Below are 25764 nucleotides of genomic sequence, written 5' to 3'. Positions count from 1 at the left end.
ACAATGGACCAATTGGAGGCGGAATGCAATAGACTTCATCAATTGTTGACAGACCTAGAAAGAATTACTCAGTTTGAGGTTACTTAGAATGTTAGTGGGCTCATCAATGGAGGAAATCAAAGAAGAACTATTGGTCCAACAAGGGATGTGGAGATGGAACCCATAAAGAAGTGAACAATCACTTTTAGGAGACTCAAAATGAAACCCATGGTGGGCATGAGAGTCAAGTTTCTAGCATGTATTACAAAATAATTTTGTTGTCGAGACAATTTATTAGCATCCATACTTGAAAGTTCCAATGTAATTCCTCATGGAAGAATAGAGTTGTAGCCATAGCAATAAGCTCATACCAAATTTATATATTTTGAGAAATCCAAGCGTATGAAAAACCCTCTTTTTGTATTCTTAAGTTGTGCAATGCAGTTGTAGCATAGTTTTAATACAAATTTACTCATTTTAGTTATTAAAAAAAAGGATGGAGATAATTAGGGAGCGGATAAGAAGGATGGGTGTTGGTCAGTTGGCATTGTGTGCATGGCCAGTGGCCCTGAGAAGGCATCTGCAAGTGTGTTCGCATTGATGTCAACAGTCATGCTGAGGAGTTGTGATGGGCAATTGTCTTGCCTAACAGTTGGCAAGAGTGTTGGCATTGATGTCAACCAGACAAAGCTCGGTTGCTTGTTGCAGCAGATGTTGGTAGTGATGGCTCAAGAGGAATCCCTTGGTAGCTACAGGCTTCATGTAGAGAATCATCACAGTAGCAAGCTTAGTGGAGAAGCTATCAAATGATGATTACAATGATGGCCCAGGATGGAAGTCCATGGGAGCTGCAGGCCTCATGCTAAGGACACATTGTGAGTATGATTCCTAGCTGTCTGGAGAGTTCAACAGCAGAAGATTGACAGTGAAGATTGGAGCCATCTTTTGAGGTAGCAGATGGACTCAGTGGCTAATCGGACTCCTTCCATTGGAAATTGCTCTAGACGAGCTTTCCAACGGTATGCGGAAGTTTAGAAATGGACTTGTGGTTCAAAAGATATGGCCTGCTAAAGTTCAGGGTGATTAAAGCCTTGAGCAGGGAGGAAGATCGAAGGTCCCGCATATCGAAACCCCCAGAAATCAAAGATTGGAGCATCGGAGGACTCGCAAGTCGGAGTTCAGAGGTTCTAAGGCGCATCGCACAATGAATGCAAACCGTCGATTAACGATTAGCAATATCGGCATTCGAAGGTCCCGGCATATCGGAAATCAAAGGATTCTTGGTGTGGCGCAATAGCTAAGGCATTCGCCAATTAGCGACTTGCAATCTCACATGTCGGAGGTCCCGGTATATTGGCATTCGGAGGTGCCAGAGTGCGGCGCAACAACTAAGGCAATTCGTCGATTAGCGACTTGCAATCCCACATGTCAGAGGACAAGGCCATATCAGTGATCAGCGTTCGGGAGTTTCACAGGGGATCAGCGTTCGGGACTTTGCATCCTTTGTTACATCATTAAGGAGGCCAAAAAGGAAAATACAAGGGAATTTGGTGAAAAAAAAAAGTAGGCAAGGCCTCTTTCTCTCTCGTTTAGGGAGGACACGTGGAGGCATCTAGTTGGGTCCGATAAGGACAAATGGCAGTCTCAAATGAACTCCGATGTGGACAAGTAGCAAGCTCTTATTGATCCGATAAGAGACACGTGGCTACTGACATCAGTATGACGTGGCGGTACAGATGGCTTGGAGGGACAGGGGAAGCAGCAGCAGCAAGGTAAGAAAAGGCAGCAACAGAAGGCTAAGAAGCAACAGCCTGTAGTGCAGCAGAAGCCCAAGCAGCAGCAAGTGCAGCAGAAGAGGGCAAGGCAACTGCAAGGGAGAGTGCATGATAGCAATGATTGTTGTCATAGAAGGCACAAGAAGAGCTAGCAGAGGACCCCTCCTCCTCAATGACAAAGCCTACAAAGAAAAGGTAATCTTTGTCAACATAAGCCTTTTCATGGATATTGTTTTTCTTGCAATAATTTTAGACATAGAGCCATAGACTATAGATGGCATGCAAGAAAACAAGATGTGTTGGGTAGCAGCAACCCAAGAATGCACAATAAGGCTAGAAGAAGGCATGCTGGCCTTGAGAGGAGTTTTGACAAAAGTGATGTCAAAAAGGGTAACTCCTCTGCCCCGATCTTAAGCCATGTTGAATGCTTCAACAGTAGCAATTTTGGGCACAAAAGAGTTGACTGCAAAAATGAGAAGAAACAGAATGCTTCTCAACATATGCATGCGAATGCAACAGCTTGCGATTTGAAGACGAAGAAAGAATAGAATTGAAAGATACTCATATGTCTTCAATGCTCTGTGTCAACAGAGAAAGGTGTATAGAGGAGGAAGATGTCAAAAGAGTGATCCTCCTACTCTTGCAGCAATCCCTTCAAAAAGGAAGAGAGGCTCCAAGTGGATTTGAGTAAAGAAATAGGAGCTGAGTGAAAATTTTCCTCTACCCATGTGCAGTCTAGAGAAGAGCCAAACAGGGGCAAAGAAGCAGCAAGATGGGAATGCTTTTGTCAAGACTCAACCTTTAAAGGTCTGGAGGAAGAAGGAGGATGATTTGCTCAGGGTGAGTAGATCCTCTGTTTCTCTTCAATGAAGGAAGAGAAGGGCCTCAAGGGAGGTCGAAGGATGAACAAAATAGCGCATCTGATTGATGAAGGTGGAGTGCAGCCACATGCAAGAGGCCACGAAGGATGAACAAAATAGCGCATCTGATTGATGAAGGTGGAGTGCAGCCACATGCAAGAGGCCACGAAGGATGAACAAAATAGCGCATCTGATTGATGAAGGTGGAGTGCAGCCAACATGAGGACCAAACAACAATATCTTTTGTTGTGAGAAGAAGATAGGTTGCAGTGGAAGTGTGGAATGACAGGAAGCTCAGAGTCCTGTTAGATCCACAGGATCAGTCACCACGCAGAGGCAAGATAGCTTTGCAGGAGATTAGGGAGCATTTGCTCAAGGGGAGTTGCTTTGATAAGCAGTAGTGGGCGACAAATGAGCAGCCTCAGAAAGGAAGATTGATGAGCAAAGGAAAGGTTTGCATCTTTGGTGAAATACTCTTATTTTATTTAAGTTGTAAGTTTAATAATGTTTAGTAGTTTTGTGTTCATGAAACACAATTGGTGTATGCTTTTTCATGTCTCTTAACCCTCAATTGGTATAGCTATGTCAATTGGTTATGATGGGCTCATGTTGAGTAACCATGTGTGCAAGTAGACATTTCTTTTTGAGAAAAGAAATAGCAGAGTTTGCCTAGTACAGTGTTCCACTTATACAATTCTTTTGATGCAATTGGTATGAGCTGTGAAGCAATCCCAATAGTATGAGAATGATCTTAAGGGGAGAAGTGGAGATGCTCAAATAAGTGAGCACAGTGTCGAAAGCAGCAGCAACACCAACAAAGAAGGGCAAGCCAAAATGCATCATTGTAACTTGGTATTTGCAGCAGCAACAATACCATGTGCAGTTTAATGGGTATCAATCTTTTTTATACAAAAGATGCATTGGTGGACAGAGTGCTCAGCCAGCAGCCATAAGGTGTCCAAAACTGGAAGGACAAGTCAGAGGCAGTATATGTTCAGGGGGAACATTTCACATATGCCCAATTTATGGAGCAGCAGCAGTGACAGTCCTGGTAGAAAGGTCTACAAGGAAGAATGCACATCTCAACAGCCAGACTTTGTCCTCACAGTCAATGAGAGCATGGGGAGAGAAAGGCAACTTGTAGCCCCTTGCCATTGATGTCAAAGGGGGAGAAAAGTTGTGGAGAAGTTGTGATGGCAAGAAGTTCATTGGTGTCTCATGCCACGAGATGTGTCAAAGTAGCTTGAGATTTGGCCATTGCTTGGAGAAAAGGATGGTGTGTTGCCATCAATGCCAAAGGAGGAGATTGTTGGTCAGTTGGCATTGTGTGCATGGCCAATGGCCTTGAGAAGGCATCTACAAGTGTGTTGGCATTGATGTAAACAGTCATGCTGAGGAGTTGTGATGGGTTGTTGGCTTGCCTAGCAGTTGGCAAGAGTGTTGGCATTGATGTCAACCAGACAAGCTTGGTTTCTTGTTGCAACGGACACTGGTAGTGATGGCTCGGGAGGAATCCCTTGGTAGTTGCAAGCTTCATGTAGAGAATCATCACAATAGCAGGCTTAGTGAAGAAGCTATCAAATGATGATTACAGTGATGGCCCAGGATGAAAGTCCATGGGAGTTGCAGGCCTCATGCTAAGGACACATTATGAGTATGATTCCTAGTTGTTTGGAGAGTTCAAGAGCAGAAGATTGGCAGTGAAATTTAGAGCCATCCTTTGAGGTAGCAGATGGGCTTAGTGGTTAATCTGACTCCTTCCATTGGAAAGTGCTCTAGAAGAGCTTTCCAACGGTATGCAAAAATCTAGAAATGGACTTGTGGTTCAAAAGATATGGCTTGCTAAATTTCAGGGTGATTAAAGCCTTAAGCAGGGAGGAAGATCGAAGATCGAAGGTCCCGCATATCAAAACCCCCCACAAATTGGAGATCGGAGCATCGAAGGACTCGCAAGTCGAAGTTCGGAGGTTCTAAGGTGCATCTCACAGCGAATGCAAATCGTCAATCACCGATTAGCGATATCGACATTCGAAGGTCCCGGCATATCGGCAATCGGAGGATTCTAGGTGCAGCACAACAGCTAAGATATTCGTCAATTAGCGATCTGGAGGTCCCAACATATCGGCATTTGGAGGTGCCAGGGTGCAACGCAACACCTAAGGCAATTTTCCGATTAGCGACTTGTGATCCCGCATGTCGAAGGACAAGGCCATATCGGTGATCGGTGTTCGGTAGTTTCACAGGTGACAAGCATTGGGAAACCATTGATCAGCGAACGCCGATTGAGTTAAAAACGTCGAGATTGTGCATCCTTTGTTAAATCGTCGAGGAGGCCAAAAAGGAAAATATAAAGGAATTTGGTGAAAAACCAGAGTAGGCGCAGCCTCTTTCTCTCTCCTCTAGGGAGGACACGTGGAGGCATCCAATTCGGTTCGATAAGGACAAATGGAAATCTCAGATGAGCTCTGATGTGAACAAGTGGCAGGATCTGATTGGTTCCAATAAGAGACACGTGGTTGCTGACGTCAGCATGACGTGGCGTTACGGAGGGACACGTGGTAGGTAGTTTTGGTGTTTTGAGGTGGCCTAATGGGCCATATACGGGTGACACTTGTCACCACTCAAGAGATGCCACATGGCGGTGATGACATCACATTGGCGATCAGCGATTAGAGGCTTGCAATGGTTGGCACATTGGCCATCTTGGTGAATTGTCAATTAGAGGGCTCCGATCATAGGGCTAGCACGTGGTCACGAAGTCTTAAGGAACCGAGGGCAAAGGCAGAGCAGAGAGACCTATCAGCGATTGGTGATTTGTTGTTGCTGGCATATAAGCAACAAGAAGAAATTCCCAATAAGAGGGCTCTGATAGTGTTAGCGCCTAGTTATGAAGTAAACACAAAATCAAAGGCGTAGAGCTTTAACAAAGGAAAAAGGCTCCCAGCACAACACTAAAAGACTTAGCACCTCAAGTCATGATACCCGGTCACCGCCCTCGGTCCTATGAAGAGAAATTTGAAAAAGGGGCTAGAACGAAAAGGCCCAAGAACGTTTGGAATTCGTTGTTCATATGTTCGTTTGTGAATAAAGTTCCGATAGAGAAAAAGCTCAGATAAAGCACAATACAAAGGATAAAAGTCCCTTGGCACAATGTTAAAGGGCTTAGCGCGTTAAGGCTAAGCTTCTGGTCACAACACTTGGTCCTATAAATTAATATTCGATGAGGGCTAAAAGCAAAAGGGGCTTGACATAATCAAAGGTTGACAATTGACAGTTTCTTGGTGTTGCACCACGATATAGGACTATGAAGTATTTCCTCCGATAATGCATGGTACAGAGTACTGAAGGACCTAGGGTCGACAGCTGCAGGTTTGACTGCCGAACAGAGGAACTAGCCGCTGAAGATATTTCGTGCACGTTTTGTAGAAATAAATGAAAAACGGTGATGCCATGCCTGAAGTACATGTTGATTTGGGGTAGCATCGAATATGCTCTAGGCCTCAAATTTTGCAAGAAGGCTTGAGCACATGTATTCAAAAGAACACGCGGATTAAGCTAAAACTATCTGAGCTTTTGATTATGATTTAATCTAGGCCAATGGTTGCCCAACGGGAAGATATAAGAAGGGGCTTGAGGGTCATTTGGAAAAGACACCAGGCAAATACTCAGTTGCCCAAATAAAATCGATTTTCTCACTGGTCGAAGTTCAGCAATAGAAAATCGATTTAGAGGGAGAGTTGCAGGTGGAGGACAAACAAAGAGGGTTCAGCGTCAGTCAGGGAGACAAGGACGAAGACGCAGAGCAGTAGAAGGGACAGCGTTGGGCAGATTGACGCTGGGAGAGGCAGCGCTGGCTTGAGTGATGCAAGCATTGCACAGGCCAATCTAGAGGCCAAAGAAAGTGACGTTGGGCAAGCCAGAGAGACGCAGAGGGTGGAGGAACCTCTCTCTTGGGTCAGATACTTGTTCAAGAACGTCTGTAAATATTTCTCAGAAAGCCTTGTTCTATACTGCTGGGTGTAATTTGTACATGTTGATTTTTGTTGAAGAATAATAAAACCCTAATTTGTTGCACCGGTTTTCCCGCATTAGGTTTTTCCGAGGACAATTGTCCAAAAATAACTGTCATTGTCTCTGTATATGTGCCAGCATTTTACTTCCATTTACTTTTTGCAATGTTTTAATTGTGAAGGCTGCAGTAGAATATGTTTCGATATTTGCCGTAAGAATACAATAGATAACTTATTTTTGAGGTAATAAGTAGGAGAAATCATATTAATCACTGCAATAGGATTTCTATTTTAGAAATTTTCACATGGTATCAGAGCTACAGGGAAGCAAAAGAGAGAAGCCGAAGAATCCAGTGCTGTGAAAAGAAGGGAATTCAAAATTCCTGCAAGGGAAGAAATTCGAATCTCTTAGAGGATTGCACAATTTAAACCAAAGAGGTTGGATTTCGTGGGAAAACTCTCTCTGAGTGAGCCAACAGAGAGGTAAGTCTATTCCAATTGAAATTTATCAGTGGTAGAAGGGACAGCACAACAGAAGATTCAGCAAGGAGGATTATTTCAAGCGGCAGGCAGTTTTTCCTACAGCAGTTGCTGGGATAGGTTAGCATCATAAATTGGCACAATATGGATACTCAAAGTGTCTCAGAGTTATCTACTAGATTAGATGAAGAATCCACATGCCTAGCTAATTCAACATCAGCAAATGTTTGGAATATTTATAGCGGGGCTTCAACTCATATGACTGGAGTACAAGAACATTTCTCGGGCTATCAAGAAGAACAGATGGACTTCCAAATAACTATGGTAAACTGAACGAAATGTACTCCAGTAGGGAGAAGCACCATAGCTTTTCAAATAGAAACAGGGACCAACATCCAAGCCACCAACGTTCTGCATGTGCCAGGATTAGGAATGAATTTAATTTCAGTGTCCTAGCTACAAGACAAGGGATATGATGTATACTACATCGGGGGGCAAATTGGGGTTCGAAGCAACAAGTTGTATAGGTTGCAGCTCGAATCGCCAATGGCACTAATAAGCAGCAACTATAATGGTGAAAAGAGTGAAATGAATTATGGCACAGGTGAATGGGGCACTTACACCATGGAGCATTGAGGATGCTCAAAGAGACTGTTACAGGGGTACCAGTTCTAAGTAGTGAACATGATGACTTGTGCAGAGGATGTGTGCTAGGAAAGCATGCTAAAGTAGCTTTTTCCATAAGTAACAATAGAGCAAAGGATGTATTAGGATTAATACACTCAGATATCTGCAGTCCTATGTCTAGAAGGGCTCTTAGTGGTGGCAAATACTTCATCACTTTTATCGATGATCACTCTAGAAAACCCTGGATCTATTTCTTAAAGACCAAGGATGAGGTCTTTGATCGTTTCTGAGAGTTTAAGGCTCTTGTTGAAAATATGGCAGGGAAAAAGATAGAGGTATTGCATTCAGATAATAGTGGAGAATATACAAACAAAGATTTCACATATTTTTGCGCAAAGGAGGACATCAAAAGACAGTGGACAGCTCCATATAATCCGGAGCAGAATGGAGTGGTAGAACGAAAGAACCAAACTATTGTTGGGGCAGCCAAAGCCTTATTGTATGATAAGGATCTACCTAAGTATCTATGGGCAGAAGCTTGCAACACGGCAATATATAACCAAAATAAAACCTCATAGAGCATTGGGGAAGAGGACGCCCAAAGGAGTATTCATAGGGAAGAAGTCAGAAGTCAGTCATCTCAAGGTATTCGGAAGCGTGGCTTATTGCCACATTCCAAACGAGAAGCGCTGCAAACTGGATCAAACTGCAGATAAGGGGTATCTCGTAAGATACAGCGAGACCTCAAAGGCATATAGAATCTACATTCCAGGCAGCAGAAGATTGTAAGATGGGATGCAAAGTTCATGGAAGATAGAGATTTTAGGAAATCTCGGGAAATGCCTGTAGAAGATCAATCAAGAGATGTTTCGTTAGTCCAACAGCAGCAGGGGCAGCAAGAAGGACAGATAGGAGAGCATACACCTGGGTCGAGTACAATGACTAGTACCAGTGTTTCCTCAAAGGGAGGAAATGCAGATGCTTCTCAACAGACGGAACAACAAGATCAAGAGGATGAGTTGGTTGAGCTTCCCACCACCAGTGGTAGAATGAGCAGAGAGGTGCAGCAGACACTTAGGGACGCAGAGGAGTTTGTTGGATCTCTTAGAGCCGAGAAGAGGCAGTGTCGACAACCAGATAAATACCAAGCATTGGTAGCTCAGGTTGGAGAACCCTCTAGCTTTTAGGAAGTTGTTCAACACCAAGTATGGGTGGATCCCATGGTGGAAGAGTACAACTCCATCATGACAAATGAAGTTTGGGAAGCAATACCTAGACCAGAAAATAGATCAGTTGTAGGATCACGATGGATCTACAAGATCAAGTATGTTGCAGACAACAGCATAGAGAAGTACAAGGCAAGGTTCGTAGCAAAGGGGTATGCTCAGAAAGAAGGGATAGACTATGAAGAGACCTTCGCCCCAGTTGCTCGTTACACCTCTATTAGATCTGTTATATCCCTAGCAGCTCAAATGGGATGGGAGATTCACCAGATGGATGTCAAGACAACATTCTTGAATGGAGTGATAGAAGAAGAGGTGTATATAGAACAGCCCAAAGGCTTCAAAACTCATGAGAAGAAGTCTCATGTTTGCAGGTTAAAGAAAGCCTTGTACGGGCTCAAGCAGGCACCTAGAGCATGGTATGGTCAAATTGATAGTTACTTGCAGCAGTTGGGATTTGTCAAGAGTGATGTTGATCCCAATCTCTACTATTTACTGGTAGAGAATGAGCCACTTATTCTGGTACTATATGTAGATGACCTGTTCCTAACTGGATCATCTAGGCTCATCCAGGACTGCAAGAAGAATCTTGAAGTCAAATTCGACATGAAGGACTTGGGATTGATGCATTATTTTTTGGGGTTGGAAGTTTGGCAGAAGAATGGAGAGATCTTCCTTGGACAAGGAAGGTATGCTACAGAGATTCTAAAGAGATTCAAAATGCAGGATTGTCGACCCATGGCTACTCCCATGATCACCAGCTAGAAGAAAATAAATGCATCAGAGTATAAAGAAGTAGATCCCACCTTGTACAGACAGCTCATTGGGTCGCTTATGTATCTGGTCAACACTAAGCCAGACATTTGTTTTACTGTCAACACTCTTAGTTAGTTCATGGTGGAACCAAAAAGGGTGCATTGGGCAGCAGCAAGACACATACTTAGTTATGTACGTGGAACAATCGAATATGGGTTGAAGTACTCTAGAGGGGAGGATAGCTTGAATGGGTTCACCGATGCAGATTGGGCAAGTAATTTAGTAGACTGAAAAAGTACCTCAGGTTACTGCATCAATGTTGGATCAGGGATGATATCTTGGTGCCGCAGGAAGCAAAAATCAGTAGCACTGAGTTTAGTAGAAGCAGAATATATGGCAGCCAGCACAGCTACGTGAGAAGCCATATGGCTCATAAAATTGCTTGTGAGCCTATTCAGAAAAACAATGGACGCGACCAAGGTTTACTGCGCTAATCAGAGTTGCATCAAACTCTCTAAGAATCTAGTATTTCATGATCGGTCGAAACATATAGATATTCATTGTCACTTTAACAGAGATTGTTTTCAGTGTGGGGCAATACAGCTACAGTATGTTCCCACAGGAGAGCAGGTGGCCGATATACTCACAACGGCTCTCGGGAGAGCAAAGTTTACTCAGCTCATAGAGCAATTGGGTATGGTTGAAAATCCGTTTCAATAGCAGTGCAAGGACGATTGGCAGTGGCAGTGCCAACAGCAACATAGATGTCGCATTGGCAGTGGCAGTGTCAAAGGCAACAGTACAGTTGCAGCAACAGCACATAGTTGGTGGACAGCATGTCAGATATCAGTAGCGCAGAGAACGATGCTTCAGAGTGAGAGCAGTGTGCAGTAGCAGTATATTGCTAGAGCACATTCCTCGCTAAGAGAGAGTGTTGATTTGGGGTAGCATCGGATGAGCCCTAGGCCTCAAATTTTGCAGGAAGGCTTGAGCACATGTATTCCAAAGAGCCCAGAAAGCGTTTTGGGAAATTCCACCCGAAAGTGATTTTATTAAAATAATTAATATTTTTAATGGGGTTCCTAAGTCTAAACTTAGAAAAATAAAAATATTAATGAGAATTAAGCTAATCAGGGTGAAACTTCTAGAAAAAGCCACGAATCAAGACAAAACGATCTGAGCTTTTGCTAATGATTTAATCTAGGACGTTGGTTGCCCAACAGGGAGATATAAGAAGGGGCTTGAGGGTCATTTGGAAAACACACCATGTAGATACTCAATTGCCCAAGTAAAATCGATTTTCTCACTGGTCGAAGTTCGGCAAGAGAAAATTGATTCAGAGGGAGAGTTGCAAGTGGAGGAGAGACAAAGAGGGTTCAACATCAGTCAGGGAGACAAGGACGAAGACGCAAAGCAGTAGAAGGGATAGCGCTAGGCAGATTGACGCTGGGAGAGGCAGCGCTGGCTTGAGTGATGCATGCATTGCGCAGACCAATCCAGAGGCCAAAGAAAGTGACATTGGGCAAGCCAGAAAGATGCAGAGTGTGGAGGAACCTCTCTCTTGGGTTAGGTACTTTTTCAGGAACGTCTGTAAATATTTCTCAGAAAGCCTTGTTTTATATTGCTGGGTGTAATTTGTAAATGTTGATTTTTGCTGAAGAATAATAAAACCCTCATCTATTGCACCGATTTTCCCGCATTGGGTTTTTCCAGGGGCAATTGCCCAAAAATAACTGTCATTATGTTTGTATATGTGCCAGCATTTTATTTACATTTACTTTCTGCAATGTTTTAATTGTGAAGGCTGCAGTAGAATATGTTTCGATATTTGTTGTAAGAATATAGTGGATAACTTATTTTTGAGGTAATAAGAAGGAGAAATCACATTAATCACTGTAATAGGATTTCTATTTTAGAAATTTTCACAGTACAGAGAAGCCATGATGGAGTGTTGTCAAGCTCTGAGAGCATTGAAGTGCATGAAGAGTCTCAGTGATGGGAGAGTTGCAGACAGAGAAGACTGTGCCTGGGTTGAGTATGTAGGTGGACTAACCAGTGGCAAACGAAATATCAACATGAAAAGGCCATGCTTAAGTACAGTGCGCAATGATGAATGAGGATTGTGTGGTAGCATCGACAGTGTGTCAGCATCGACAAGGTGGCAACATTGATTGTGTGAACAGCAGAGGAACAAAACCAAAGAGCTCTGATGAGCAATGGGGGAATGCAACATAGGATCTGTGAGCCTTAGAGAAAAGTGCTCTGTGTGTGAGTCCACTGCTATGAGAGGCTGTGTAAAAGCCAGTTATGTGTGTAAAGCCCTAGTGCGCCTAAGCAAAAGAAAAAGAGACCCCGAGAGCAGCGAGTTGTGTGTGAAAGGCAAGAGTAGCATGTGTTGTGTATGAAAGGTTGTGAGTTGCCTGTGTGCTGTGTGAAAGACTGAAGGAGCCTGTGAGCTGTTGTGAGAACAAGGCAGAGAGCTGAGCCTGTGTTGTGTGAAGCAAGGCCGAGAGCAGAGTGTGTGTTGTGGAGAGCAGAGAGGCCAAGAGCTTAGTGACTGTTGATGTTAAGCAGATCAGAGGGTTGCTAAAGATTGTTGCAAAGAGCTACAAAGTGCAGTAGAGTGAGCTAAGAACAAAAGTTGTTATCAGGCAAAGTTGTTGCCAAACTACAGAGAACAACCAGTTCTTATTTAAATGTGGGTTGGTGCCTATAATACAAGAAGTTGGTGCTTCCATCTCTAGTGGAGCTTGAGAAGGCTTGGGGGTCGGTGCCTCCTGCAAGTTGGTGCTTGCTTAAATCCAAGGAGCTGCAAGTTGGTGCTTGCAACAAATCCATGAGGTTGGTGCCTCACATGGTGCTTCTAGTAAGCTGGACAGGTGTCTACAAACAAAGGGAGTTGGTGCTTCCTGCTAGTTGGTGCTAGCAAACAACCAAAGGGAGTTGGTGCTAGCAAACAATCAAAGGAATTTGGTGCTTCCTATGAGTGGGTGCTCACAAAACAGATTGATGCAATAGAGTAGGAGCTCTTATTTACATCAATAACAACAACAAGCTTTGTCGTTTTTTCCCGAAAGGGTTTCCACGCGAAAAAACTGTGTCTAATATGTATGATGTTTATGGTTTGTTTGCTTGTGTGTTGATTTTATGTTGCTACCACATTATAGATTGTTGTTGGTTATATGGATGAATGCCAAGTTAAATAAGAAAAGTAAATTGGCATAAAGAAGCAAAAATTAGCCCTCTCAGTGTTATCATTGTTTCCAACAATGGGGGCAAGAAAGAAGTGGGGATAAGAAGTAAGGTGGTGGTGGTGGTGGTGGTGGTGGTGGTGGTGGTAGAAGGATAGTAGAGAAAACAAAAGGTAATGAAGGGATGATGATACAAAAGCGATGATTCCAAAGGTGAAGGCAAAACGGATGTAATATGAGAAAACCAAAGTTCATATTCACAGATATGTCATTGAATATGTCTTTATATAAAGCCCATCAAAATCAAATAATATGATAGGGAAGAATTTCAAATTGTTGTAACCTTGTATTATAGTGGTGAAACTAAAAGGTTGTAAATAATTATCATTAACTACCAAGAATTTCAAAATGCTCAGCCCTTTGTAACTAACAATTGTTAATGTTGCCACCACAACGAGTGAGTACTAACATAAGGATTAAGACATAATGGATGGTTGGGTATGCATAATAGAAGGTTAGCAACACCCTCCAACTGGAAGCAACATGCTAGTCAATGACATGCATTATTTGTAGCCAATAGCTTGGAAATTGAAGAGGTACATGAGTTTAGTTGGTTTTGTATGATGGTGGCACTCCATTCCAAAGAACATTATTGCACTCATAAAAGAATTGAAAGCACAATAGTTTCTGTATTCAGGCTTCTGTGATCCATAATGAATTAAGCAAAGTCTTTTGATAGAAATCACATAAAAGAAATTTTTGGCCGACGCATTTCGAACCAACAAGTGTGGTTCATCATCTGGTCCTGATGATGAACCACACTTGTTGGTTCGAAACGCATCTGTCAAAAAATTCTCTTATGTGATTTCTACCGAAAGACTTTGCTTAAAGCACAATAGTTATGAAGGATACATGGCACATCATTTTGGAATATGGTTTGTAGGAATGTTGGAAGATGGAAACATGGGCCTTCCCCAAAAATCATAGTTTTTGGCCTATGCGCACACCTCAGCTTTTAATGGGTTGGTACCGCCCTCTTAAAGTTCTACGCTTTTGGTTAATAGTGTCTCTTTGGCTCAGTGATTGTTTTGGTTCTCCCTAGAGTCTAGTTGTTATCAATTCCTTCTCTTTGTTAGCCAGATTTAGCAACATAGATAATAAAAAAAATACGGTACATGCCCCGAGAGTTCCTCGAGTAATTGCCTACTTTTTACGGCAAGGCCTTTGTGGACAAGTCATATAGAGTTTTTTCTTGTTCTTCACTTTGGGAGTTCGGGAAGGTTCCCATGGCAGAAGTTTCGTTTGAGTCCCTGCTCTCTTAATTCCTTTATCCTTTTTGTATCTTCTCTCTCTGGTTTTCTTATACTTGCTTGAAAGTTGGTGTTGGTTCTAACCCTATGGTGGGTAGCCTACAATTATAGCATTAAAACCAGTATCTAGGCTCTTAAATTATGTGTTATGTTGTGGAATCTAAGTCAGAGTCTATTCATTTGAGGAGTTGTCTATACGACTCCTCTTCTCATTGCATCCTTCTCTCTTCACTAGAGGATTACCACACCTCGAGGAAGAGGCTCTCATGGCAGAAGAGGTTGTCGTAATAGTAGGGGTCCATTAACCTCCCAAGCACAATGAGTGGCAGAGCACTTGACATCAGTTTATTACAGTAATACCCCTCCAAGAATCCAAGGGGAAATTGAGGATGTTGAAGGGGAAGCCATAGTTGAACATTGATTCATCGCTAATGAAGAGATCTTAGAGCATATTATTAACTGGGTTCCAAATACAGGTAGCACAAGATCTAGGAACATCAGATGCATGCAAATGGTGGACATGTATTGGCAACTAAAAACCATAATGGGAAAGGTATTGGTGGAGCGATTAAAGGAGCAACAAGAGATTCTACTATGCATGGATGAGATGCAAAAACAAATCAGAAAGTTGTATATCAAACTGACAACAATGGCAAGAAAGCTTGCTAATATGGAATTCACAGCTTTTGATGAGGATACAAGCCCACCCATTGCAATCCATGTGGACTCCCGCACTAAATAAATTTAGTTTATGGCAGCTAACAACATGTTGCCTTTTGTTATTTTGATGATAATTTATGATAGAATAGGCTCTCAAGCCTACATAATAGGTCATATAATACGTTTAGTGGGTGCTATATAATAGCTTTCTTTATCAGTTTCAAACCTTTCGTATGGGCAAAAGTTGCCATGCTATGCTTCTGGTCTACTTTCCCTTGTGGCAGGCTAGTAAGCATAGCAGGACTATCTAATGTTACTCATTTTGGTATGATCCAATACAAATTTCCTACCTAGCTTATTAAAAAGAAAAAAAACAATTGTTAATGTTGTAAGGGTATTTTGCTATTATTTGTTCAATTATGTGTTCACTCATTTGAATAAAATATGGATACAAGGTTATAAGGTATCTGAAACCATGGAAATGAGTGGCTCACTTTGTAAAATTATGATACTCAAGCTCTAGACGTGGGAGGTAGTTGACCAAAAAGAGAGATTTTGAAACATTTATTGGACTACATGTATGTTCATATCTTTACCTTCATAAGTTATACATATTAAAGTAAAAAATTTAACTATTTTTAAAGCTACATAATGAATCTATTTCCTAACTGATTTGTGGCCAGTAAAGGGCCTGAGTTATGCGTGATAAATCAAAAGAGGGTATAGGTGGGCACACCAGTGGCACTAGCAATGTGTTTTAGGGGGATATCTTTTTTATGAATTTTGTGTTGCCTATAAATTATATGGTTATGAGGGTTGTGAAAACCCTCAGATTAAAATTGCAATCTCAGAGGAACTCTGAGAGGTATCAAAGCACAGCCAGTAGCACTCTCGATGGCGCTTCAAATAAGATGTCAATCAACAATTCTCCATGATCTATGATCACATTTTGTAAGAGTGTTTTGTTGTGGTCAATTTTGTTGTGCCTACAATTGTAGTACTATTATTGTTAGCCTTATGTATGTATGAGGTAGCATGCTAGATGAAGTTTTTGAATTTCCCCTCCCTATTCTCTATTGAAGATCTTGTATCTTGGAAACAAATGTAAGATTTTCCATACTTCGTTTAATAAAATCTTTTGGGAAAAAAAGCCTCCCTAAATGAAGAGGTATGATCTGAAATAGATTATTATATAATTTTTCATTTATATTGGTGCTTTCTAGGTGGAAAAAATGGAAGAAATAGCTTGCAAGTCAAGTCCCAATTTGATGATTTCAGTCCCACAAACTTCCCAAGCTAGTTTGAGGCATCAAATGACACTAGTTCCTAGCGCCTCGACACTATTCTACACATTGAAAACTTTGGAATAGTGAAAAAATCACCTCAATTAGAATTCATATGTGAAACTTATGCCTCTCACAAGTTGACCTACCATGTTGACCACCATGGCACCGAGTGGATGCCTCATCAACCCTAATTACTCACATGTATGGCTAGTCATGTGTGGGCATTCAAATAAAATTCTAGGGAATCCAAAACCATAAAACTAATTGAGGGTTGAGACATACGAAAACCCTAACACTAACCCCAAATGGCTATCACTATGCTAAATAGTGGGCCACTAGGGAGAAAAGGGGTTCCATTCTTTTGGTATCTAGGAGTGGGAAATTTAAGTATAACAAAGAAGGTAGAAGGTTTTGTAGCAGCCATTCAGAACACAATGTCCATGGCGACTCCATAGTTGGTGTTCCCTCTTTTGTACTTGCATTTCATAACTAAGAAAAAGAGAACAGAGCATAGGCCTCATCTTCTAGCTGGGTTTTTTTCCCATGTCAAGCTTCCCGTGTCAGGCTTCCCAAGTCACATGTTGTGTTCATTTGTGTGGTGGTATGTTCAAAATGCTTCTTTCATTTTGGTTTCAATGATTTCCATAATTTTGAGCACTATGATAATAATATTGAATTTAAGATCTAAGGTAATAAATTGCATAATAAAGGATGCAAAACATTGTAAGATCTGTTGTATGAACAATTCCAGTGGACTAAATGAAAGTTATTCAAATTAATACCAATCCATGGGTAAAAAGTTTGCTTGCCCAAGGCTTGGGGTAGACTAGGATCAAAAATTCTAGCTAGCATATACAAAGATATGTTGTTATGTATATACTGTGATAATGTGAATCCAAAGCAAGCAATACCAAACTCCATGTGGGTCATCTTATTTATGGCAGCTGATATTTTTCTTGGATCCCTCTCATCGAGAGGTGTAGGATTGATCTAAAGATCATCCGATTCCGATAAGTATTCATGGAGTTATGAATTTATTTGCGTTATAAGACAATTCGTCAAGGTCGGCCAACAACCAAATAAACCCCACATGTGCTCAACGTTTTAGTATAAATAGAGGTGGCCTTCAAGTCATTTCAACACACTTGGGATCTCTTCCTCTCTCTACTTATCTTTGGGTTTTAGTAGGAGGAGAGATCCTAAGGAATAACATTGCCCTGATCCAGAGGGCAGAAAGCCAGAAAAGGGGAACTGCCAGAAAAGCAGGAAATGTCGGAAAAGCCGGAACTGCCGGAAAAGACGGAACTATCGGAAAAGATGAAACTGTCAGAAAAGTTGGAAAAGTCGGAACTGCCGAGAACCCGAAACTGTCGGAACTGCCAAGAACAGTCGGAACTGCCAAAACTACCGGGAACTGCCGAAACAGCTGGAGCATTTGTCTCCGAAGGAGAGCAGCATGCAAGGGACAGCTAACTAACATTGGGACAGTTGTATGGTACTTAGCAGCAAATACAAAGAGGGCTGAATGAATGGATTATACGAGGGAGGGTTTTGACTAAGACAATCTTCTTAGATTGGCTAACTGAATAGTCTTTTGCGAGGAGGGGATTTCTTTCGTTTTCCGAGAGAGGCTAACTGATTGGATTATACGAGGGAGGGGTTTCAAAAAGCCAGTCTTCTTGGAGAGGCGAGAGCCATAAGCCAGAAGCTGATAGCCAGGAGGTGGGTTATGCTTGCCCAGAAAGTGATTGATTGATGCATCGCCCACATCTTTAGAGATAGGTGGTCCGGAGGACGAATGAGGCAGCCCACATATTCGAGAGGGGTGGGACTAGGTATTCAAGATGGGCGGTCCAACGGACGGACCAATGACAGCCCGCATCACCAATGGACGAGAGGATTGGGCCTCCCATATTCTCACATACCGGATTCCCCTCTACAACATGACACATACACCCAACATGCACGGTATGGTACGGGGCCAAGTGATTGAGGCACAGACATAGGGTCATTGTCAATAGCTGGTAGTCGATCCAAGAGTCGATGCACTCAATACTAGTCATAGCTGGGCTGGGCTACTTGGAAAGGTTGGGCTTAAGTGAATGGTTTCTGTGAACGGCTTACGCAGTGAGTGAATGGCTTCTATGCGCAGTGAAATAACACAGGGCTAGGCTAGGTGCATGCTCTTTTTCAGCTTTTATTTGCAGTTTGCGAACGGATGGCTCCCTGTTAACGACTTCTTTGAATGGATTCTATGTCTGGGCTGGGCTCCTGGGCTGCTCGGTTGGGCTTATAGGTTCGGCTTATAGGTTGAGCTCATGGGATCCTGGGCTGGGCTACTTGTCTTGGCTCTCGGGCTGCTCGGTTGGGCTGGCATTGCCGTAGAGCATAGGATATCATAGTCGATTGATCATTGTTGATAGATAGCCCCATTATTGGAAGGTCAGTTCCAGTCAGTTGAATATATCTCTAAATCTCAATATTGATAGAAAGATATACATCTAAATACCGATACTCTAGATATATCTCTTTAGATATATCTAGCGGGCATAGGATGTATGGATGGAGGTGAAGGAAGAGGGCAGAGGGCTAAAGGTGAAGTCTGTAGGGATATGAGGGAAGAGGTGATAATTCGAGTTCGAGGTATATGTTGGCATTGTCCGTTGGACCGCCCTACCAAGCATGAAATGTTATAGCTAGCATGCAACAACAAGCATGCTAAGGACAACAAGCATGCTAGGGACAACAAGCAAGCAAGGTGCAACCAACACATAGGTCAGGATGGCAACATGGTGCAACAATGGCACATAATGCAGTACAGTGACAGATACAGTCATGATTAATGAAGCATGATGAGATGCAGCATAGTGATGATGGGTGCATCATGGTGCAGCGCGGTGAGGTGCAACATGATGACGAAATGCATCACAACAATAGGTGAAGGAGTCACCTTGGAGAATTAGTTGAAGCAGCATGTATTCAACTGATCTCATGTATCATCTTCTTAGAGATGATCTATGCTCTTATTTAGATAAATCAAAGTGTTGACTTCTATTTGAACGTACTATCTCTCTCTCTCTCTGCTAAACTATTGAAGAACATATAAGAAGAATTGATCAAGGGTTTCCCCACATTAGGGTTTGTCCCTGGCTAGCACCACATCTTGTGTCCTCTTGTCTTGGCTTGTCTTCTGCGATTTATGTTTATGTTCTATCTACAGTTTACTTTAATGCTGATGTGATTGCTAATTCGGAAAAGATATGGAGCTAACTGTGAAAATTGAAATAAATTGCTCTAAGCATAGAACATACCTAAAATTAACATGGTATCAGAGCTGAGGTGAAGACAACGCCCAAGCAAGAGTGAAAGAGCAATCATCGAAGACAGTTGGGAAAGGACAAAAGGATCAGTGGATTCCTCATCCCTCTTCAAATTCACCAAGGGTGAAGTCGAAGCAAAGAATATTATCAGAATGGCGCAGCAATATATGGCCTACCTAAAGATCACTTCATTGGAAGACCGGATCTCAGGGTGGAAGGAAAGGCAGATAACTAGTTCGGCCATTATGTGAAGGAGTGTCTGAATGGCAGGGACACATCACTTGATGATGATAACAATCATTCCAGGGACATCTTCAATGATCAAAGGAATGACAGGTAATGCAGGTCATCGAGGAAATGGCCGACTCTTTATAGAAATCAAGGAACCCCAGGTATGAAGAATCAAATATTGTTTCTGATAAGATAAAGAAGCGTTATCTTGTATTGCCCTCTCCTTCAAATTCTTTGAGAATCTGGCTTATAGATTGTAGTGCTTCAAGGCACTTCATCAGATAGATGGGTGCACTCTCTAATTTGGTAGAGATGGAAACAATCGTGGGATTATACTTGGAGCCGATGCCATCTATCCCGGAAAGGGTGTAGGGAATGCTAACTCTCAATTGGATAAGGGTAACTCAATTCTTGTACAAAATCTCTTTTATGTACCTGATCGCAAGAAGAACCTAGTGTCCATCTCGGAAACGGAAGTCAAAGGTTTCAAGGTGGCATTCATCGATGGAAAGGTATGTGTTAAAAAATATAATTTTCAAAGATGCTTTTTCTCATGGGTTCAGGGTTAGCAATTTGTATCAAGTTGCACGATGATCCATTGGGGATCATGTCAATTGACATATCGCATCTATAACACCGGAGGTCTACCTATGGGGCCCTACCTGATGTGAGCCAAATGGTGATAGGGATGTCTGAATTCAAGTAGAGCATGAAGGTACATGTCTGAGATGTACAGCAGGAAAATCTTATAAGGGGACCATTCCATTATAGACAGGAAAATCTTATAGACATCAGATACTGACTTATCTGCGATATGGTAAGTCGATTGGCGAGGAGGCTCCATCGCATTAAGACTGATGTACAGGTCGCAAACATTTTGTCAAAGCCCTAGGGAAAGGTCAAATCTGTGACTTTCCCGAACGACTTGGAGTCGTTGAGAGACCTTCTTATAAGGGTCCTGCATGTTGCATGCATTGAGCTCTGGGAGCTCTGGGGGGCTTGGGGTACTTATTGGAGCAACATACGACCACAAGGCGACTCACCCTCCCCTAGTGGTGCGCTATGAACAGGATGATTAGTTCTTCTGTGGGCCGGAATGATTACTTCTTCCGTGGCAACTGTGGAACAGGATAATTAGTTCTCCTGTGGGCCGAGATGATTAGTTCTCCCGTGGCAACTGTGGAACAGAATGATTAGTTCTCCTGTGGGCCAAGATGATTTGTTCTCCATGGCGACTGTGGAACAGGATGATTAGTTCTCTTATGGGCCAGGATGATTAGTTCTTCGTGGCATCCACTGACAGGACGATTCATTCTCCTGTGGACAGGATGATTAGTTCTCCTGTCAAGGCATACTACCCATGCAGTCTGGGACTCATGGGAAGTACCTCTCATCTGATCAATGAGCAGGGAAATGAAGATAGGGACCATAGTAGTACTATGGATGGACGCATCGTTGTATCTACCATACTCCCTATGCTAGGATGACCTCCATTGATCTCGGATCAGTATGAGTGGTTTGAGACACTCTCTTGTGACATTGATTTGGGATCAGTATGAGTGGTTTGAGACACTCTCTTGTGACATTGATCTGGGATCAGTATGAGTGGTTTGAGACACTCTCTTGTGATATTGATCTGGGATCAATAAAACTAACTTCGACTCAGTAAGAGTGATGTGACACACTCTCTTCAGGTGAAACTGACTTCGGGTCAGTAGAGAATGGCATGAGACATTCTTGATCAATTCTTCTTCTTCATGGTTCAGCAAAGCAGAGCTCAGCAGATCAGAGCAGAGCAGAGCTCAGCAAATCAGAGCAGAGCTCAGCAGATCAGAGCAGAGCTCAGCAAATCAGAGCAGAGTAGAGCAGTGCAGGGCACTGATGGCAAAGATAGTACAGTCGGACATATGGATCAACGGATGGAGTTCTCCCTAGTTGAGAGGGAGTGTTAAAATTGGCAACTAGGGCCAAACTCCGTGTGGGTCATCTTATTTATGGCAGTTGATATTTTTCTTGGATCCCTCTCATCGAGAGGTGTAGGATTGATCTAAAGATCATCTGATTCCAATAAATATTCATGGAGTTATGAATTTATTTGCGTTATAAGACAATTCGTCAAGGTCGGCCAGCAACCAAATAAACCCCACATGTGCTCAACGTTTTAGTATAAATAGAGGTGGCCTTCAAGTCATTTCAACACACTTGGGATCTCTTCCTCTCTCTACTTGTCTTTGGGTTTTAGTAGGAGGAAAGATCCTAAGGAATACCGTTGCCCTGATCCAGAAGGCAAAAAGCCAGAACTGCCGAAAAAACCAGAACTGCCGAAAAAGCCGGAATTGCCGGAAAAAATGGAACTGCCGGAAAAGATGGAACTGCTGGAAAAGCCAGAACTGCCAGAAAAGTTGGAACTGCCAGAAAAGTTGGAACTGCCGGAAACAGTCGGAACTACCGGGAATAGCCAGAACTGTCGGGAATAGCCGAAACTGCCAGAACTGTCGAGAACTACCGAAACAACCGAAGCATCTGTCTCCGAAGAAGAGCAGCATGCAAAGGACAACTAGCATGCAACAACAAGCAAGCAAGGGACAACAAGCAAACAAGGTGCAGCCAACACATAGGTCAAGATGGCAACATGGTGCAGCAATGGCACATAATGCAATACAGTGATGGGTATAGTCATGATTAATGAAGCGTGATGAGATGCAGCATAGTGATGATGGGTGCATCATGGTGCAGCGCAGTGAGGTGCAGCATGTTGACGAAATGCAACACAACGATAGGTGAAGGAGTCACCTTGGAGAATTAGTTGAAGCAGCATGTCTTCAATTGATCTCATGTATCATCTTCTTAGAGATGATCTATGCTCTTATCTAGATAAGTCAAAGTGTTGACTTCTGTTGTAAATGTACTATCTCTCTCTCTCTACTAAACTATTGAAGAACATATAAGAAGAATTGATCAAGGGTTTCCCCACATTGGGGTTTGTCCCTGGCTAGCGCCACATCTTGTGTCCTCTTGTCTTGGCTTGTCTTCTGCGATTTATGTTTATGTTCTATCTGCAGTTTACTTTAATGCTGATGTGATTGCTAATCTGGAAAAGATATGGAGCTAACTGTGAAAATTGAAATAAATTGCTCTAAGCATAGAACATACCTAAAATTAACAGTTTTTTTCCCATGCTAGGCTTCCCAAGTCACATGTTGCATTCATTTGTGTGGTGGTGTTCAAAATGCTTCTTTCATTTTAGTTTCAATGATTTCCGTAATTTTGAGCACTATGATAATAATATTGAATTTAAGATCTAAGGTGATAAATTGCATAATAAAGGATGCAGAACATTGTAAGATCAGTTGTATGAAAAATTCCAGTGGACTAAATGAAAGTTATTCAAATTAATACCAATCCATGGATAAAAAGTTTGCTCGCCCAAGGCTTGGGGTAGGCTAGGATCAAAAATTCTAGCCTATGGAACAAAGATATGTTGTTATGTATATACTGTGATAATGGGAATCCAAAGCAAGTAGTACCCCATATTACTCCTATTAATCATACTTATCTGAAAAGTGTTTCTTAGGGGAATTATCTTTTTCCACAATACATGAATTCATGGACTGCAAAATCTTCACTGCTGTAATCACAAAGATTGATGAAGCGGCCATGGGAGAATGTTGATGATGGATTAGATACCACAATTATTGTAGAGCCACCAAATGAGTTGGGATGGCCCTCTAAGCCTGATTAACCATCTATCTCTTGCCATTGAAACTACTGGTGCATGAGTATTATTATTCTCAGTTCTGAATAGCATTGGCTCACCCTTTGGGGCCGTTAATTTTCATACACTATAATATTTATGGAATATGGAATCTACTGATTCGATAGGCACATGTCAATTATGTTTGTATTTGCATATCGAAAAATAAATTTTATAATGGAGTTATCTAAATTACCCAATTTTGGTTTTGTAGTAGTGGTGGCCAACCTGCCACAGGGCATTTTTGTATGCTTTGTACTCTTGTGAAAATGTAATTGAATATGAAAAGCTCCCTGAAAGTGAGCTGGGAAAATTATAACATCTGGAATTTGAAGGTGCATTTATGTCCAGACAGGGATTCACCAAAAGGCAGCAAATGACTTGTTAAGATTCAGGATTTCTTAAAACCACAAATGGTACACAAGATATGTCTTAAACGGAGGATCAGATTTTGGAGCCTGTGGACAGGGTTCTGGGAGCAGTACAGAAGTGTTTTAATTTGGCCTTGAAGCTGAGTGTTCAAACAAATTCAATGTTAGGTCCCCAGAGGAGGTAGGCTCGGACTCAGCCCATGGTAGATCTACTAGGAGAAAGGAAACTCAGAGCAGGTGTGAAGCTGCAAAGGTGTATTGGGTCCTGTGGTCTATGAATGAAAATGCAGATACTATGATCAATGAGGTTGTCCAAGTGTGATAATAGCAGCTTCATCGTCCCAATACAATTGCTCAATGTGTAAAGCCTCAGACCTTTCATAATGCTTGAAAGGAGGTCTATATTAATAAGTTCAAATGACAGGCCCTCCATTTAACAGAAGCCAAACAAATTGCATTATACTAAACCAGAGTAGTGTTATCAACCTGTGAAATTCATTAAGTAAATTGCACAAATACTTAAGAATGATGAAAAAGAAAAAAGGAATCACCCAAAATAGCACATAGCAAACACTCAAATTGCCAAATATAAAACAGGAGCACAATAATGACGAGTCGCACCCACAACTCCTAATGAATAGGAGAATACTTCCCTATAAGCCCAATTGGTGAATATCAATAGCCAAATATTGACGAAGAGAACAGCTCCAAAGTACAACACTGATGAATTGGATCTGCGATTCCTAATAATTCAGATAATACCTCCATATAGGCCCGAGCGGTGGTAAAATCAATAAACCCAGATGATAATAATATTCAGCAATCATTCTCCCTATGCACAAGTGATCACTCATTACTCATCTTATCCAGTTTCCAGGCCAACTTACAGTTTATTTATATAAGTGCTCTTAGGAGCTTGACAATTTATCTATAATTAACAGACTGAAATGGCACCTAAAAGCAGAAATTGAATGTAAAGGTTTTAATACACCGAGAGAAACGAGATGCGTTGAACCGCCTAAGTGATGGTGGCCTTGGTGGTGGGAACGATCCGTTGTGCGATGCTGCACTGAATCTTGGCAGTGCACTAGGTGAATTGAACACGGAATTGGATGAAATTGAATATGGGAAATGGCCTATACCCAACTAAACCCAGATTTGATATGCACCTCAGAGGTTGTATAGGTCGAAAATGTATGTCAGCCTATGTAAAATGTTTATATAACCATGCAAACTTCCGTCATTTTAAAAGTTTCTTGGAAATCTCAACAGAAAATGCTACGGGAAAATTTCAAGAAAATAGAGATTGGAAAAGTGAATACCTGTCATCTCCAAGTCAATCCAAACAAGTGGTTGGTCCAGCGAATCCCCATAATCGGCTGCCTTTGTATTTAGTGTCAGATTTGCAATTCTACTGTCCATTGTCTTCATTGCACGCACCAATTTTGGGGACGCTTCCGCAGAAGTGGTATCTGGATCTTCTTTCACAGTATCAGTTGTACCACTCTTGCCATCGCTGGAGTTTTGAAGGTTATATATAGGATTTCGGTCGCCTTAACGTGTTCGTCTGATGAAATGTTGCAAGAAGCGGCAAAGTCATTTGTGCGGCTCCATCTTCTTGAATGACAAGGTTCGATTTGCAACTTTTAAAAATAAATGGTTTGATTTGCAACTTGCTGTTTTCGTAGAGGAGGGGGCCCCATAGGGTTCACGTCGTTTATGGGGTTTTCCAGCTGAACCTAAGAGATGGAGAGCATACAACAATTTGGGCTACTTGGAGCAAACTTTTACATTTTATGGTTAAACAACTAGATGCCCAACACGTCTATTAGGCCGTTTGGGTAAAGTTATTCTTGACAATGAAATTTGGTTAGTTGTGATAAGCTTTTATTTATTTTTACTAAATCACAATACATCATTTTAGTGAATTA

The 25764-nt window shown here is 42.0% G+C and overlaps 1 protein-coding gene across 1 annotated transcript in view; it reads right to left on the bottom strand.

The window, feature by feature from the left end:
• LOC149248618 (oligoribonuclease-like) overlaps positions 1 to 25557 on the bottom strand; it is a 189467-nt gene extending 163910 nt beyond the window's left edge. Inside the window, exon 1 of the mRNA XM_089458473.1 lies at positions 25156 to 25557. Coding sequence (XP_089314599.1) covers positions 25156 to 25264 — 109 coding nt within the window. The 5' untranslated portion in view covers positions 25265 to 25557. The remainder of the gene's footprint in view (positions 1 to 25155) is intronic.
• Between the last annotated feature and the right edge of the window lie 207 nt (positions 25558 to 25764).

The sequence above is a fragment of the Pinus tabuliformis genome, chromosome 7 (genome assembly GCF_031772625.1).
Source record: "Pinus tabuliformis cultivar Carrire ecotype Pingquan chromosome 7, CPIR1, whole genome shotgun sequence".
Lineage (NCBI taxonomy): Eukaryota > Viridiplantae > Streptophyta > Pinopsida > Pinales > Pinaceae > Pinus > Pinus tabuliformis.
This window is presented reverse-complemented; position numbering and strand designations above follow the sequence as displayed.